Source organism: Vanessa atalanta, chromosome 11 (assembly GCF_905147765.1).
Source record: "Vanessa atalanta chromosome 11, ilVanAtal1.2, whole genome shotgun sequence".
In the NCBI taxonomy this organism is placed as follows: domain Eukaryota; kingdom Metazoa; phylum Arthropoda; class Insecta; order Lepidoptera; family Nymphalidae; genus Vanessa; species Vanessa atalanta.
The window spans coordinates 9,414,352-9,434,480 of record NC_061881.1 but is presented as its reverse complement, the minus strand read 5'-3'; the positions used below and the strand labels follow the sequence as shown (position 1 = coordinate 9,434,480).

Here is a 20,129-nt window from a genome sequence, read left to right as displayed (position 1 = left end):
TCTTACAAATGAGTGTACTGTGTACGATTTTTTAGGATATTCAACCAATCGCATACATTTTGAGTGACTGTTATCGTTAACGGTATTATTTGAACTTGCACTTTCAAAACGTAATGAATGAGTGAACAGCTCAGCCACTTTCTCTGTCCGACATGTTACCGATGACGGCTCTATAGATTCCCTGTCTATTAGAGCTTCTTCGTTTTTTTTTTTCTTTTTTAATTTCATTCGTGACGTCACAGCGATTGTACTGCTTCAGCTGACGGTCATTTGCGTTCTAACATGAGACGATGTCAGCCGTACCTGACGTTACAATAGACCATAACAGTTAAAGAGACGCGTGAGTCTGCGTTTAAAACTCGAAGGTTTTGCACGACAAAATACTGGATTTTAGTTTAAAATTGGACGTTTTCCGCGCGCGTTCTTGTTACGTTTCGTTTATTTTGATTTGTTTGATAAGAAGTTTGTTTTTGTGCTTCGACTTCGAAGATCACCGGCGTTTGGAGGAAATGGGGCGTCATTAGTATAAAAAGGTAAGTTTGGTGAATTCTTTTTTCTCTTTCTTAATAACGACCGTTTCTGTTTTTCCCTTAATGACTATCGCTTTGTGGAGTTAATAAAGTACTTGAATATCTCGAAATAATCAATCTTCTTCCTAGAAAGGTTTATTGTTTTTTCTCATTACAAGCAGTGACTGTTTCTTTCAAAACAAATGCGTTTCACTAAAATACTCACCTTATATTTACGAAATATGTTAATATAAATCTTAGCAAAATAAAAATGAAACTTAATTAAATACATACATAGATTTAATCTAAATCTTGTATTTATTATGTACCTATTAAAAAATTTAAAAAACATAATTTCGTTACAGAAAATGAATACCTTCAGTGCGGTGTTTTTAATTTAATTTTTAGACTTGGCTACAAAGATATTACTACAATCATATATGTACATCATCACATCTAATATGTACCAATATATATATATATATATAATCTACCTATCTACATATATATCATATTAATCTCAAGTTCAAAAATCGAATCAAAATATTATTTATTCAAATAGTTATTACTTTCATAAAAAAAAAATTGATTATAATAACATTATAGGATTATATTACTACTAATATGGAATTTAGATTCTAACGAGAAAAACTGCAGTTACTTTTATTATCATAAATTAAAATATATTTACATTAATTAATTATCAACAGTATAAAATTATTAATTAAAAATCCCTACTTGGAAAAGCCTACTTGAATTTAAAAGAAGTAAAAGTATATTTTGTTTCTTTGACCGTCCCGCTCTTTTACGTCATAATGTACTACTTAGTACATAACCTTAATAAATAAATGTACTATCGCACGCAAAATTATTTATTTAAATTGAATTTGTAATTCCCGATATGAGTGCGTCCTCTATAAAATCTCCTAATTCTACAAAATACGAGGACCTGTATCCGCAGTTTAATTCGTTATATATATATGATATATCATCATCATATTAGTACATAGAACATACTATATGATATTAATATACATACATACCAAAAAATTATGTAATGTAAGGCAATACAATTATCTAAAGTTTGGTGAATTCTTTTTTCTCTTTCTTAATAACGACCGTTTCTGTTTTTCCCTTAATGACTATCGCTTTGTGGAGTTAATAAAGTACTTGAATATCTCGAAATAATCAATCTTCTTCCTAGAAAGGTTTATTGTTTTTTCTCATTACAAGCAGTGACTGTTTCTTTCAAAACAAATGCGTTTCACTAAAATACTCACCTTATATTTACGAAATATGTTAATATAAATCTTAGCAAAATAAAAATGAAACTTAATTAAATACATACATAGATTTAATCTAAATCTTGTATTTATTATGTACCTATTAAAAAATTTAAAAAACATAATTTCGTTACAGAAAATGAATACCTTCAGTGCGGTGTTTTTAATTTAATTTTTAGACTTGGCTACAAAGATATTACTACAATCATATATGTACATCATCACATCTAATATGTACCAATATATATATATATATATAATCTACCTATCTACATATATATCATATTAATCTCAAGTTCAAAAATCGAATCAAAATATTATTTATTCAAATAGTTATTACTTTCATAAAAAAAAAATTGATTATAATAACATTATAGGATTATATTACTACTAATATGGAATTTAGATTCTAACGAGAAAAACTGCAGTTACTTTTATTATCATAAATTAAAATATATTTACATTAATTAATTATCAACAGTATAAAATTATTAATTAAAAATCCCTACTTGGAAAAGCCTACTTGAATTTAAAAGAAGTAAAAGTATATTTTGTTTCTTTGACCGTCCCGCTCTTTTACGTCATAATGTACTACTTAGTACATAACCTTAATAAATAAATGTACTATCGCACGCAAAATTATTTATTTAAATTGAATTTGTAATTCCCGATATGAGTGCGTCCTCTATAAAATCTCCTAATTCTACAAAATACGAGGACCTGTATCCGCAGTTTAATTCGTTATATATATATGATATATCATCATCATATTAGTACATAGAACATACTATATGATATTAATATACATACATACCAAAAAATTATGTAATGTAAGGCAATACAATTATCTAAAAAAAAAACGGTGTTACAGTGTAAATATCATAGACACAGTTTAATTAATCAATAAAAGATACTAATATTCTTTTTATATAAAACATATTAAAATTGAAATATACACATATAAATGTATAGAAATATAAACACTGTGCATTCAATGATTTTATTTTATTAACCAAATATTTTCGACTGTAATAACCTTGACAAATATATCGAATTAATTGTGTTTATTATCTCTTTATAGCGTCTTACTAAAAAAACGTTAGGTATCACTCCGAAACATTTATAAAAAAATAAAATAATAAAACTCATTCTAATTTCAATAAGTGTATTTATTGAGTACATAAAACATTCTTACGAGAACATTTTAATTTAAATAAGAAGTCATTAGTTATTATTTCCATCAAAGCGGTTATCTTATAAATACATAGATTTTTAAATATACTTCTTATTTAACAATTAATTTTATACACGATAGAAGATTGGCGTTCTTTATTTTCGGCAAAGCAAGTTTACTTCATAATATTATTAGTCACCTTTGTTATTTTGTTAAAAGATATATCAATATATTTAGGATTTCTGAGGACAATTGGACATGTAACTTGAAAGCAGGGACTGTCCTAATCAAAATACATCGGGTCGTGTTAAACAAATATACAGTATGTCGGTTTCAATACAAAACATTGAATCAAAATACATTCTAACCAAGTTCGGCCAGCAATATAATAAATAAATAAATAATACCTTCTTCTAAATTTGCCTAACCTGGGATATTTATAGTCCGTTTTTTCATAAAAATTAAATCTCTATCTCGTATACCAAAGCTCAAATTTACTAACAATGTTTAATTTATACGCAAATAAAATGTATTTTATTAAGTAAAATACTCGATAATATTTGTTTCGAAACATAATAGTAATATTATGTGAAATTTCATTGAAATATAAGTAAACTAACATTTCATAATCGATGCTGTAATATGTTCGTACGATATTAACATTGCGCAAATAGATACATTATTTGGAAACGAATCTTTCTTAAGAACCAATGATCCAAGTCTTCATATAAGCACACGTATTTACAATTATTACAAGTAAACACTCTTATCGAAACGTTGTCTAGTTCAAGTTATTTGAAAATGGCGGATATCAAAAATAGTTGCAGTAAGTAATTATATTTATTATGTTATTTATGAATAATTTGTATAATATATAACTTCTTTTGTCAAATGTATATATCAAAATCAATTGTAATATAATATAATATGCATTGTATAAAATACATGCGTTTTTTTACATAAACTTATAAATATTAAAAAATATATATACTGTGAAAAAATTAACGATATGTAAGGGAATCACTGCTGTGCCTGATCCAATACGTGTTGGTATCCTTGTGTCGGAATGTCATTTGACACATGTAGCTTTCCTCATGATTTTTTTCTTTCATACCCGAGCAAGGGAATAATTATAATATATTAGTTACGCACATAAAGACTCCACAGTCCGTTTGGATCGCAAGGCTCAATCTTATAAAAAAATTACTATTTATAAGTCTCGGTAAAGCTGAGAACGAGTCGAAAATAATAGTGGCCAACTGTTGGCTACTAAGTACACGCACACTACTAAAGTAGTATGACGTAGCTGTCAACTCTAGTTGGTTGGTTTTAATTATTTTGTAGTGTGACACTCTTTCTAGATATGTTAATATATAAATAATTAGTCTTAGACTTATTCACGTGTGTAAAAGCTACTTTTATATATAAAGCCGTAATGACAATCACACGTGAATAAGTCTAAGACTAATTATTTATATATTAACATCCATACTATAAAAGACTTATTCGGTTTCTTTGTTTTGGTAGAATCGAAATTTCGAACCAATTTATAATAGCTCCGCGTTTAATTAATTTTATCAAATAGCTGTTCAAAATTGTTTGCAAAAGCCTACTTGAATGAAGTTTATTTTGTTCAAAGGCTATGTAATATAAACAAGTAAATAAGAAAAGCAAAGCTTTAAAATCAATTAGTATATGTTATATAATATTTTTTCTCTTACATAAACCAGTTTTTTTTAATTATTATATCTACGTTTATATCAGTTACTAAAAGGCGATATGTACATATACATATTTATTTATTAATATATTAAGTGTATTATAATAGTTACATAATTAAAATTACTATACGATGTCTGTCTGAAAAATGTTAAAAGGTTAAACTACAAAAACGCGGGAAAGTGTCCCTTCTGCGTTCTGTCACAGACTATACTCAACTCATCTATTGTTGACATAATCTGTATAAATTTAGTTATCTGTGGCAAGCCACCGAATACTTTACTAAAGTACCAAGTTTCGTTCAAAATCGTTCAAAAGTATTAGAAACATAAATTCATAACTTTCGCGTTTATAATTATCGACATATAATAAATATGTTTATTATGACTCTTGTAAGCTAAAATGGTTTCGCTATGAGGCAAAGATGTTTTATCACTGATTTCAACTAACCACTTCATGGCGTGCATAACTACTTAGGTATTTAAGTAATTTATTGCACGAGGCTTATCGCATTCTTAACCAACCTTTAAGTGAACAAAACGCTAAACAATAATAGGTGTGCCAAATAATGGCAATACTTTTGTTTATTCCAAATATATAATATTATGATTGTTATAACAATAAAATCTAAAATAAAATAATTCACTTAGATAAAAAATAAAAAACCAAACACATAAAATATTTATAAATCAATGAAACCTGCGAAATTGTGAGAAGCCAAAATGTTTGCGACGCAAAGTTAAGCTACAGCCACACTTTAAAACGTTACTGTAATAAAACATCCGTCAACATATCTAAGACAAATTACTATCATTACTCAAAAAAAGGACTTCAACGAATATACTTTTCTAATAAATTAAAACATCAGTTTCCAAGTCTGAAATGTTATCTCATTTATCATATGAGGCTTTTAACATAATACAAAGAGATTAGTTATGTTTTTTTTTTTTTAATTTTACAACAATTCCAGACTGTAGGAAAATTTTATAAGCCCAACGGTATACGCGCGATAGAAGAATTCGGGCTACAGATGTGAAAGCTGCAGTTTCAATCTTGACCCCATTAGGTTATCCCCCCACTCATAACACAACACTTAACTTTACATTTAACTACAGAGGAGTATCTGTCATATAATTCTATATTATATTATATACCATTATCATACATACTGTCTTCAAACCTTTGTCTACAAGCGAAATAAGACACTCTTATCTGAGATAAGAAAACTGATCATATTAATAGATAAATAAATCTTTCACTTTCACTATGACCAATTATTATAATTAGCACAATCGCGTAGGTGTATCCGCTGCATTCGTCCCATTCCTTTCCAACTTACCTCACGATGTTCTACTCCTATATCGAGTCGGACATTTTAAATTGTCTTTCAAGACGTCAATGAATTCGATATTAGTAAAAAATCGGACATCCGTTGTTATAATATTGCCGTTAGGTAATCGGAATTATAATAAAATTTGAATAGTTTATCTAATTTTACGTTTCGTTATTAAAATATACGGAATAAATAGAGCATTTAAATTTAATATGCTGAATTAAATTCAAAGTATTTTGCAAACACAAATAACGTTTCGTTTCGTTTCGTAATATGTTATGTTATATGTAGAAAACAAAAACTGGATTAAATATTTAATTTATTCTGAAAAATAACAATAAGATCTGTTTTTTTCTATATAGATAGAACTCATTCTACAATATTTTTCTATTTATGTTTCAATAAAACGATACTTTTATAATTAAACTATCCAATGGTCGCCTGGACACACAAGTACAGTCTCTATCATCTCTTTTTATCTCATCGGCAAGTCCGACGGGAAAGAGTTCGACGCAGGACCAACTGGATTGTACACACTTCCAGCCTCCAACTCCAGGTTGCTACTGAGAATTTTTTTTTACTAAAAAACCCAATAAATATTTATCGTCCCGATGTGGGATTTCAACCCAAGAACTCGATCTGCGACTTAATGTAGCCACTATACTGACGAAGCAGTCAGAGAAATAAATAGTGCGGTACTGACACATTACACTTTTCTAAACCATCAAATAAAAGAGATTAGACGATATATTTCTAAGATTAGCTGTAATAGACACACTTGTGTAATACCCCTAATTGTTAAAGTTTCCATATATGACTTTATCATTGAATACATTTCACTTTCATATGAATATACAAGAAACTATGTAAATAATATGTTACGGTTTCGCTCGATGCACAAATCTTTAGTTCATTGACCTCTGATGTAATACGAGACTAAGATCATTCATTCATTTGCATACAACTAAGATCAATTTCAATCATTTATTTTCATAGCTAATGGGATTCATAACTTTGCATAATAAGTATTATTTTATTCAAATAATCATCAAGTTTCTATATTCTTATATTCATGTGTGACGAATTACACGAAATACTCCGTATTGGCAAACCTGACAGGTGCTAGTAAAACCCAGGGAGTAGGTAGGCGATATATGCAAAGTGACTAGTTTTGTATCAACAGTTACATGTTTGATCTAGGACAATATAAGAATTGATAACATTAAGTGCTTAAATATATACACAAATATGAATTAAAAAAGGAAAATCTATTTAAGAATTTTACTATCCGTCGAGAGAGTCCTTAAAAATGCTTTGATATAACAAGTTGGATTGAATATCACAATTGAGGCTTATACTTATAATACATTAAGGAAACTAGCTCAAAGCAAAAAACGATACAACGTTTCAAACCGTAGTTCCATGAAAAGTATCACTCAATGATCTTCAAAACCTAATGGGTACTTCTTGTTCTCGAACAAAGTTTAAAGGAGGTCATCGAACAAAAAAAGAGAAATCACTAATTCCAATTCGAAGTCAATACAAAATAAGTATCTAGTACAGTTCCCTATTTATTTTATTCATATTAGGAAAGCGTACTTGATTATTAATGGTAATTAGCCAATGCGTCACCAACCATCAGATCTAAGAAGTTATGTTCCTTGTGCCTGAAATTACACTGGCTCACTCACTCTTAGAATAGCGGTAGAATAATGAGTAGGTTCTGACCGAGATGGTCCTAAAGTTCTATCGTAATTTATTTCATCGTTTCTCATGTCTAAATAATAAGATAACTATGTCACGTTAAAATTGATGTTGTATATGTATAACTATGTTAATCTTATAATAGTCCTGAATAACTTGGACATTTTGGCAATCTATTACTTGTTATAAAGTGTAGGTACAATAGAGTCAAAAGACGCGTAGGTGGTCGTTGATTTATAGACGAATTTATGGAATCAAATATCTTTAGGTAGTTACATAGTTGTGGTATCGGTATGCAAGCTGACTACATCACTACCCACTAACTAATTATTATACCACCCAACAGTAATACTCTGTGGTATTGTGTTCCAATTCGAATGGTGAAGGAGTCAGTGTAACAGACACAAGGAATAAATAACATCTTAGACCTTATATTTGGCGGCGCATTGATATTTAAAAAAAAAATATGTTTTTTTATAATACCAGGTAACTTACAATATCCGATATATTGTATATATATATACACACTATTCGACCTCCGTGGTCGAGTAGTGTGTACACCGGTTTTCATGGGTACGCCACTCCGAGGTCCCGGGTTCGATTCCCGGCCGAGTCGATGTAGAAAAAGTTCATTATTTTTCTATGTTGTCCTGGGTCTGGGTGTTTGTGGAACCGTCGTTACTTCTGATTTTTCATAACAAAAGTGCATTAGCTACTAACATTGGGATCAGAGTAATGTATGTGATGTTGTCCAATATTTATTATTATTTAATATTTCGGACTGTGTTCCAAAAATAAATATACGCCAATCAACACTCATTATACAAATAGTCTGTTTCCTTCCGTTCTTCTACTAAATGCAAGCATCTCCCGTAAACGCCACTCAGCTTCATTTTTATCTCTTATTTTTTATCCAAAACGATTCACCTTTCATATATCACCTACCTACCTTGGTATTACTAGTACCAGTCAGGTTTGACAAAACTGAGCATTTTGTGTAATTCGTCGCAGATGAATATAAGAATCTGGAAACTTGCCCAGCCAAAGTATGTACTTAATTTATACCAAAATGTTTTATACATTAAGCATATTTCACCAAGTTAACTCCAAACTATTTAATCAATAAATAAACTACCACGCATTTTAACTTATAATCCTTGGACCAAATGTTTGCAAGACCTGTTCCACTGCAATAACTTATATTACTTTTACCAAAGGTTCGTAAACCCTGCATATTTCAACATGTCGTTAACTATTACGTTACCTATGAATCATTTACGGCAGACAAGTTCTTGATTGCAGCTTCGCCCCAATTAGCTAAGAATCCTTGCTTAAGATCGTGATGAAAGATAAGAAAAACAGTATTGTATTCGGTGGTTCTACTTGAAGACTTATTTTAACAAGTATTCCATATGTTTCAGTTTTTTTATTTTATTTGATTCTTTGCTTTTTTAATTCTTCTCGTATGTAATACTGAAACAACTTGACTATTGTCACAAATAAAACAAAATTCGATCATTTAGTATTAAGAATTATTGACATTAACGCCTTAATTATATACAATTAAAATTTTAAAATACTTAATGTACAAATTCTGACCGTGTGGAATCGCAATTCCGATACTCTAAGCAAACAATGAACCAGCCCTCCTGTCACCAGTGGACCCAATAAGACGAGCTATTATCCTTTTAATGAAGGTTTTTGCACTTGTGTTCCAACGATTGGAAAGAAAAAAATTAAATACTTTATTATGAATGTATCAATCACCTTAGAATCGTCATATTAGGTACATATTACAAGTGAAGGAACTTCATGATCAGAATGTCAATTGTTTCGAGAGGAACCGACTTGAAACTCAGTTGCTGTTTTTTTGTTTATGAATCTCTAACAAAAGATAATCACCTATACAACTACATATATATAATACACGTAAATATAATATCTAAATTACTAGCATATTAATGTATGCTTAGAAAATTTGTTCCTGTAAGTAACAGTTGTTCCGTCCCCCACTCGTCTCTTCATTGAAAGGAGAAGATTTCGAGCTTATTCCACTCTCAATTTGGGGGTTAGTGGCTACACATGTGGCAGAATTTCATTAAATGAAATTAAACACATGCAGATTACCTTACGATGTATTCTATTACCGCCGACATTTACAGTACGAGATGGAATTCAAACACAAATTTAGAAACTTTGTTTACAAACACATTAATAAATATTATAGCAATTTCATCCAAACGAATATTTAAACTCGACTTTAAATGCGAAAGTAAGAATTTTGTTTGTTTGTCTGTTTTACGCTTTCATGTTTTAACTACACAAGCGATCACGATCTTGAGTAACCGGACATCGAGTACCTAACACACCCCCACTAAGACGTGAGCGAAGCCGAAGAGAGTGTAGTTTTAACAAAATCTGTATATCTTACCAAAATCAACTAACACAAGCAACTTCTTAATATCCACGCTTATCAATGAATAAATCTAGGAAAACAAATTTGAATCTTATTTCGTAACTATTTCCGTATAACTTTACTATACGGATAACGTGACGTCACATCTCTTATCTCTCAAAAAAGAATAGACACCAAAAAATATTCAAATTTAATTGTGTTTGTAATTGTTTGAATTGTATATGTGTGCGTAAACACGACTTTCACTTATACAAATGATTTATGCTAATTTTAATCATAACGTCTAAATTATTACAAATGCTCGTCTTATTTTGCTGAAGAAATTAATAAACAACATGATACTATCAATTATGTTGTACGATATCTCATTCCAGTGTTGCCAGTTTAGATATATTCATATAGGAATTATTATACAGATTCTAATTTGGTGAGTTTAAACGTAATAAAACAAAAATTGCTGAGTATCTTTCGCCGGATCTTCTCAGGTACGAGGTGTTTTCCGAACCGGTGGTAGATTTTTGACTATCAATAAGCAAAGTGTAAGACTTCTATTATTCTATTATTGGATAAAAAAAAATGACTTTGACTTTGAAAAAATAATGGCCAAAAATATTTTAAAAAGACTTTATAAAAAAAAAAATTCAAATTATGAAAAAAAATTACATCACCTGATTAATTTTAACCAATCAGGTGAGGTTTGTTGTTAAGTTAGCTTAAGCCGAAAATTTATAATCGTTTTAATGTTATGTGAAACTATATATTACGTATTCAGTCCGTCCGGATTTTAATACTATATGAGTGTAACGCAATCGGACATATATTACGCATTAGATGGCAGATTACTACGCACGCACAGAGTAGAAAAAACAAACAGTATCCGTGATGCCAAGCCTTTTGTCCACAGATAATCGCAAACAATATATTTTTACCAGCTAGACCGAAATAAGTATTATTTTTGCTACAAAGGTAACCCAATTCCAATATAAATCAAACAGACTCACTACACATACAAAAACAGTAACATCGAAATCGGTCCAACTGCTCAGAAAAAAACTGTGTCATAAACACATTACAGAAGTGTTATTATATAGATATATAAAAGATTTCGGCTCTATTAAAAATTGCTCAGTGAACTTTTAATATATTTATTAATTTAAATTATTAAATACACGCATATTTTATAATGAAACGTTCGATAAAAGGACTTATTTTTACATTGCATTAACAACTATAAATTTCCCACTGCCGGGCTAAGGCCTCCTGTCCCTTTGAGGAAAAGGTTTGGAGCATATTCTATGGAATTTCTATTGGAATACACGTGTGGCAGAATTTTAGACACATGCAGGTTTTCTCACGATGTTTTCGTTCAACGCCGAGCACGAGATGAATTATATACACAAAATTGACGTGAAAATTCAGTGGTGCATGCCTGGGTTTGAACCCGAAATCATCGGTTAAGATGTAACCACTGGGCCATCTCGGCTCTTATAAGTGACTTATTATAATACAAAGTATGGTCTCACACAATCAAAAGGGACTTTAAAATCTTTCAACTTAGTCTAAAGTTAATAGAAATCTCTATTTATAATTTAATGTCAACCCGAGTGAGGCCGTAGAACAGATACTTCGCAAAAAATGACATCGTCGAGTCCCGATAATAAAATAAAAATGCACATCAAACGTCAAATTAGGGGTCAATTCTCGTCAGCCTAACTATATCATCAAAAAAATGAATTTTCTTTCTGAAATCGGGATCGTATCATAACTTTTATAATTTAGTAGAATTACCTCCCAGGTCACTTAAAAATAAGGCGCTACCTTTAAGCATACCGCCACAAAAACAAATTATTTCTTACAATATTATATATATATATATATATATATTTAATATATATATATATATATATTGTATCGTTTACCTTCTCGCAGCGAAAAAAAAATGCCACAGGCGTTTTGCTACTTGGTAGGTTTAAGAATGCATGATCATATTTAAAATAGGTCTTCCTCTTCATACCTGATACACAAAAACAAACAATATAGCCACTTGTTCAATAACACATTTACTAATAGAAATAATTTAGCACTATGTACGTGCATCATAACAATTAGAGTAACAACACGTAATTGTCATATTTCTGAATATGTTGTCAGGAAAGTCACGCTACTTCCGTGCATGTACGTGTAACAGTTTATCCGCCAAAGGTATGTTTCCTTACGACGTTTTTCTTCGGTCACGCACGAGATAAACAAAAACGAAACAATTACACATATAAGCAAACTGAGATATGAGTTACTTTATCGGAATTACACGACCTTTATTATTGTTCCAGCATTATGTCGAATTGTCATTGCATTGTGTTATTTTTAACTTGGCTTATTGAAACATTTGAAGCTCTTGTAAACAGTGATAAATAAGGCATATTACTCAATACAAGATTATATTACAGATAAAAGAGCGTAGACTTAGTATTTATTGATTTCTAGGCAGTATATATGTTACTGTAAAAGCTTGAACTACGGTAAATCTTAAGATTTTCCAGTAAAAACTTAGATTTACCGATTATCAAATTAAATCAAAATCAAATAAATCTTTATTTGGACATACACGTTGTACAAATCATTAACATAACATTATGAATGGTAAATATCCATAAAACTTTGGGATTCGAACTTTTACCATCATTCACTTGGTAAATCTTAGGATTTACATGTTAGGTTAGGGTGGAATGGTAAAAGTCCGAAAAAGTTGTCCCTTTATAATAAATACTTACATTTACCAACTCATGTCGGTAAATCTTTTACTGGAAAATCCTAAGATTTACCTTAGTTCGAGCTTTTACAGTAACATATATTCGAATGTACTTTACTTACATTCTACGTAATTAAAATAGTGGAAAGCGTAAATATTGAGTTTCTCGCCGGTTTTTCTCGGTAGCATCTACTTTTCGAACCGGTTGTAGTCTTACATTTTATTTAACACTGTAACATTACGATTCAAAAGTGATTTTGAAGGGAAATGGGGTAGGTATAATAAGACACGTCTGCACTGTTTGACAATGTTTTTAATAATGAATATTAAATAATCAAGTAAAGCTGTTCGTTGATTGAATGAGTGGTGAGCGTATGTGAATGAGTGAAAGATTGAATAATATAATGAAAGAGAAATCTATTATGTATAGAGGCTTGAATTTTTGTATATTCCAACAGTCCCCCTCAAAAATACAAGTTAATATAATATAACAATACCATAACATAATTTCTTTCATTACTCATTTTTACAAATAAAATACTAACTATTTAGTTACATAAACCATAGTTTTATTTATTAAATAAACTCATTCCTTCATTTACTTGATTAACACAAAACATGAATTATTTTTCAAAACAAATTTAAATTCTTTCTTAATTCTATAAATCTCTTGGAGGGTATCGCTTTTGTGAACATGTCAGCTAGTTGATTTCCTGTGGAAATAGGTTCTAGCTTTATTATTTGATTAGCGATTTGTTCCCTAATAAAATGATATTTTATATCTATGTGCTTAGATTTTTTGTGATTTGTGGGGTTATTGGCAATACATATACAACTATTATTGTCTTCAAATATTACAATAGGCTCTGTTATTTGTATAGAAATACTATTTAACAATGACCTTATCCAGACTGCTTCTCTCACAGCCTCAAAGAGAGCCATGTATTCAGCTTCCGTTGAAGAGACGGCGACAGTATTTTGTTTTCGTGTGGTCCACGAAATTGTACAATTATTAAAGGCCTTAAACAAATAGCCAGTTGTACTTTTTCTGTCGTTCTCGTCACCTCCCCAGTCGGAATCTGCATACCCACTTATTATCTCTTTATATTCAGATTTTTTATAAACCAATTTTAAATTAATTGTACCTTTAATGTATCGTAAGAGATGTTTTAAATATTTCCACAACTCTTCGTTATTTTTAGATTGATATCTACTTAATATATTAATACAAGCACAAATATCTGGCCTTGTGCAAAGCATTGCATACATAAGGCATCCTATAACATTTTTACAAGGTGCATCATAGTGAGTGTCTGAATTTAAAGCTACAAAATTGATTTTAGAAGGAAAAGGTGAATTCGATGGATTACAATCTTTCATAGAAAATTTATTTAGAACATTTTGCAAATATGTTGTTTGATCTAAAGAAATTGTATTAGTTGTTCTTTGAATTCTAATACCAAGAAATAGTTTTAAGTCCTTCAAATCAGTCATTTGAAATTTTTGCATTAAACTGTTTTTAAACGCTTGTAATAAATTACTATTTTTAGTAGTAATAATTAAATCATCAACGTACAGAACTATATACACGTTTTTATCTATACAATTTTTGTCTAATATGTACAGACAAGGATCTAATTCAGAGTTCTTAAAACCCATTTCCTTGAGAATGAGATCGAACCGTGCATACCAACACCTGGACGACTGCTTTAGGCCATATAATGTTTTATTCAATTTACAAACCTGGTTATTACTTGCTAAAATACCTTCCGGTACTTCCATATAAATATTTTCTTTCAATATACCATTTAGAAACGCGGTTTTAACGTCCATGTGGTGTAAATGTAAATCAAACTGATTTGCCAGTGCTAATATAAATCTAAAAGTAGTTATCCGAGCCACTGAAGCGAACGTTTCGTGATAGTCTTGTAAATACTCTTGAGTGAAACCTCGAGCAACCAACCGAGCTTTATAACGTGTAGGTTCACCAAATTCATTATTTTTAATTGTAAATACCCACTTGCAACTTATAATATTAACATTTTTCGGTCTAATAACTAATGTCCACGTTTGGTTGCTTCGAAGCGACTCAATTTCATCCTGTATAGCGTTCAACCACTTATCAGAATCGTGCCTATCGAAAATATTCTTATATGATGTAGGTAAAGATTGCGTATCATTAAAAAGAGATAAAAATAAATCAGGATCGTGCATTTGCTTATAATTCTTTGGGGGTAATTCTCGAATTCTTTCGCTACGTCTTAAATTAGTGGTATTCGATGAACCGTCCAACGAATTGTCATTAAAAGAATCTTGTTGTTGATCTATTTTTAGCTTTGCCGAATCAATTTCGGGCTTACTAAATTTTGAAAGGGTTTCAATGTTGTCACTACTGCTACGTGTAGGGCGTGATTTTTCAAAGTTTAACTCGTCAAAAATAACATCGCGAGCTATAAAAACTTGATTATTTTCGATATTGAATAATCTATAACCGTTTGCATCGTAACCGATCAATATTGACTTGAAAGATTTCTCATCAAATTTAGTTTTTCTAGCTTTGTTATGAACGTATGCAGTAGATCCAAACATTTTTAAATGATTTATTTTCGGCCTTTTACCATGCCACATTTCGTATGGTGTTTTATTTATCAGAGTTTTAGTGGGTAGTATGTTAATTAAATAAGTAGCTGTTAAAACAGCTTCACCCCAAAATATTTTATTTAATTTCGCACTTGTAACCAATGTTCGAGCCATTTCGGTTAATGTACGATTCATTCTTTCTGATACACCATTTTGTTGTGGGGTGTAAGGAACCGTTAAATGATACATTATCCCTTTGTCAACACAAAATTCTTTGAATTCGTTTGAAAGGTACTCTCGGCCATTATCGCAATATAAATTAACAACTTTAGAATTAAATAAATTTTCACATTTTGTTACGTAGTCTTTCATACATTTATATGCTTCAGATTTAGAATGCATCAAATACGTTACTGTATAATGAGTAAAATCGTCAATAAAAGTAATAAAATAATTTTTATCATCAAATGTAGGTGGTGTAATAGGACCACAAATATCGGAATGAACTATAAAAAGTGGCCTATTTCTGACTGATTTATCTTTTGATTTTGCAAAGGGCAACCGCGACTGTTTACCAAGTATGCAAGACTCACATAATGTATCATTAGGCATAATATCATTAATTAGGTAACTATCATCAATTAAGTTTTTTAGAATGTTAAATTTATTTTTGTTTAAGTGACCTAGACGCTTATGCCATAGTTCGTAAGATGTAGAAGTTTGAGACAAATTTAAATTATGTTGAGATCGCGTATGCACTTGAAAAACTAATTTAAATAAATTATTACTGATAACACTCGATACTAAACACTTGATACTATTGTTAATATAAACACTGTTATTTTTAAATATAACAACCATACCTCCTTGTTGAATACGATATACAGATATTAAATTACATGGCACGTCCGGCGCATATAATACATTATTAATCGCCCCTTGAAAACCTAAATTAGTAGTGACATTTATTGTACCTTTACCAAACGCTTGAATGCTTTCATTGTTCTTAGCTATACCAATTTTAATCGGTATTGTGAAGTCTGAGTAGGAAGAAAATAATTCCTTACTATTTACAACGTGGTCAGTTGCACCCGAATCTAAAATGAAAACAATATTATTAATATGATATTTATAAGAATTTGACAACTTACACGTTGAAAACATAAATGCGAAACTGTCCTCGTTATCGTTTCTGATTTGCAAAGCGCTCGCAGCTGCTGTTTTACTGCCGCTACTACCTCCATTTTGTTGTAACTTTTTGAAAAATCGACAATCCTTCTTCATATGATTTCGTCGTCCACAATAATCACAATATAATTTTGAAATTTTATATGATGAATTTCCGGTGTATGACTTCTTTTTATAATAATTATATGATTTCCTTTTATCGAATCCAATTTTGTTCTGCGATTTGAATTTATTCGTTGATGTATGTAAAACTTTGAGTTCTGTCGTCGTGGTATTCTTTAGTTTGACTTCGTGATCTTTTGCTAGCATATTCTTCTTAATCCACTCATTATCTGGTATTGGTGGTGGTTCTTCGTCAATAACAGGCAATAACTGCATTTCTTCTAGTAGTGACCTTATACGAAACTTCCAAGTACTATAGCGATCACCGTTAAATTGTTGTATATTTCTTTTACTTCGCGAATCCATTTTGAGTAACACTTTTACTATTAATTTTAATTATTTAAACAACTTTAAACATGACCTGGGCTCATAACCTGAAGGGAAATGGGGTAGGTATAATAAGACACGTCTGCACTGTTTGACAATGTTTTTAATAATGAATATTAAATAATCAAGTAAAGCTGTTCGTTGGTTGAATGAGTGGTGAGCGAATGTGAATGAGTGAAAGATTGAATAATATAATGAAAGAGAAATCTATTATGTATAGAGGCTTGAATTTTTGTATATTCCAACAGATTTTATGAGCCTCCTTGAATAAAGAATATTTTCATTTTGATTTTATCGACTATCGTGATAATTATCATAATTATATGATTGCAATGACAAAATAGATTTCAATTTACTTAATATACCAGTTCAGACCGGTTCACACCAGTACCTGTGACGTAGATGGCTCTTCTAACACAATGACTTATCTTAGCGTGTAATCAAAGTGAAACTCAACCTCAAGTTGTAAGTCAGGAAATATTTCCCCAATGTAATTAAACTTTCAACAAAATTAACTTTCGATGTTACGAAGTTTTGCTCAGCTAATTATTTTAGAAATAGGTCAAATTTTTTACCCTCCGCTGACGGATCGTCTATCACAAAAAATCTATCGTACAACTAAAGTTTCAAAATTCCTAAAATAATTACATGTTTCTCATACCGAAAAATAGGTAAAAAATATTCTGTAATAGTTTTATAATTTTTTATATTTCGACAAAAAAAAACTCTCATCTTTCAAAAAAATAAATGGTATTAAGAAAAATCATTCAAAAGCATATAATACATTACCCTACCTTAATACAAAAGGAAAAAAACGTCCATTATGTAATTTATTTTGTATTACCCAATAACAAATTATAATAATTAAATGATTAGCATGTTAAGATTTTCGCTTACGTAATTGTGTACACACACATTAATATACGTACTTATGTTTACTGGTCTTTGCTTGGTTCTCATTAGCTTTAACTAAATGTTATAAATGATAATTACTCTGTGTTAAGGAGGGTGTGAGCCACGATAGTAACAGATAGAAAATACATAACATCTTAATTCATAAGGCTTTTCATACATCAACGGTAAGAGCAACTATTCTCCTTCAAAGTGTATTGTAGTAGTGTATTGCATTTAAAAAAAAAATAGCATATTAAAAAAAGATTATTATAGAAACTTATTTCTTATGTAGATTATAATATAATAATATTATTTAGAACGATGTTATAAATCTATTATAAACAAGACATTTGGATAATAATTGCTATAAGATAAGCGATCTTTTAAATATATTATGATGTTTAGAAAACTGTTAGTCAGAAATATGAATAATTTCTCGTATGTACACTTTCGTTATGTATGTATACGGTAATAATATTATCCATTTTATATATTCTATTTCGTTTTTTGCTAAGATCATATTTATTTTATGTTTGTTCGTTTGGAAAGAATTGCGTTTGATTGAGATCCAGCTGATTTTGAATTGGTAGAAACGTCGGGCAAAAATACATGACGTATGATCCCAGTTTAAACATTAAATACATATAATATGGAATTTTGACGACCTCCGTGGTCGAGTAGTGTGTACACCGGTTTTCATGGGTACGCCACTCCGAGGTCCCGGGTTCGATTCCCGGCCGAGTCGATGTAGAAAAAGTTCATTACTTTTCTATGTTGTCTTGGGTCTGGGTGTTTGTGGTACCGTCGTTACTTCTGATTTCCATAACACAAGTGCTTTGGCTACTTACATTGGGATCAGAGTAATGTATGTGATGTTGTCCAATATTTATTTTATTTTAAAATGGAATAATTGTACTTCATTGAATTTACAAAATAAAATTTACTTATAAAATAAAAATAACTTTAACTTTTGAAGACTGTAGATTCGAGGTCATGAGATAAACACTGGGTCGCATTAAAAAGTTTTAAGTTCGGAATTGGCGTTAACACTTCCGTGAACCAAAATATACGTTAAGAGTTCTTCGCCTGAACTCTCGCGTACTGTGTCGGATTGCGACTAGACTAGAAAAATAATGCGTTTCTTTCCGCACATACTAAATCATTATAATATATTCTACACAGTGAATTACTTGTTGGGAGAGGCCTTGACAGAAATCAGTCAAGAGGTCATCGTCCTATAATTGTCACTAAACTGTACCATTGAAGAAATTTACTCGCTCTCAAAAATATTAAACAATAAGTGTATTAATATCTGGAAATCAAGAAGTGAAACCTGAATTAAGCGCAAATTCTCAATTAATTGTATTTTTTTTATTATTTTAAAATAATAGAACCAATTATATGAAATCAATTAAGAATAAGTGACATATAGCACGCGAGCGATATCGGATATAAAATGTTTTAATCGAAGTCATTATAAATTTACCGTTCAAACTTCAATGGCTGCGGCTGTGAAAGTTGCTGTCTGCGCACACGTCAGACAAATTTGTCTTTAATTGTCTTACGACAAATAACAAAAACCTACTCAAAAATAAAATAAAGTCGTCGCAATAACGTACGAAATTTAAATACAGAAAAAAAATTTAAAACGAATAAAATATTTACAATATCAATTATTATTTTTTTAATCTGTGGTTGAGTGTTATTGATTTCAATTAACAAAATATATCCAATTTCTTCGTTAGATTCACAAATTTTAGTCGACAGAAAAACAATAGAAGAATGGTAAAAACCAGTTTTAATGTTATCTTTTTAATGGTATTAAAAGCAGCCAAATGCAAACAATACAACCAAATAAATACATACATAAATAAAATCGACGTAATCCCTTTTTTATGTAATCCGTATCATTGTTGAGATTTTGTTTATTAAAGAGTAGATGTTATCAGAGTGAATTAAATTGTATAATTGTTACGACTGTCTTTTGTCTGACCTGACCATAATATTATTTTATCCATTATTAATCAGATAAAGTGAAATAAGATTTAATTAAAAGAAAGTTACTTAATGTTTTCTGCTTAAGACGATCAG

General features: G+C 30.0%; 1 protein-coding gene across 2 annotated transcripts in view; it reads left to right on the top strand.

Annotated features, from left to right (window-relative positions):
• Positions 1-265: 265 nt before the first annotated feature.
• LOC125067157 (AP2/ERF domain-containing protein PFD0985w-like) overlaps positions 266-20,129 on the top strand; it is a 54,528-nt gene continuing 34,664 nt past the window's right edge. The window contains exon 1 of one of the 2 annotated variants that reach the window (XM_047675546.1): positions 266-533. Coding sequence is in view for 1 of the 2 variants with exons in the window: in XM_047675544.1 (XP_047531500.1) it covers positions 3,768-3,792 (25 nt within the window). In the remaining variant the exon portion in view is untranslated. Of the gene's footprint in view, positions 534-3,735; positions 3,793-20,129 lie in introns of those variants that run through there. The other variant, XM_047675544.1, reaches the window with a different exon arrangement.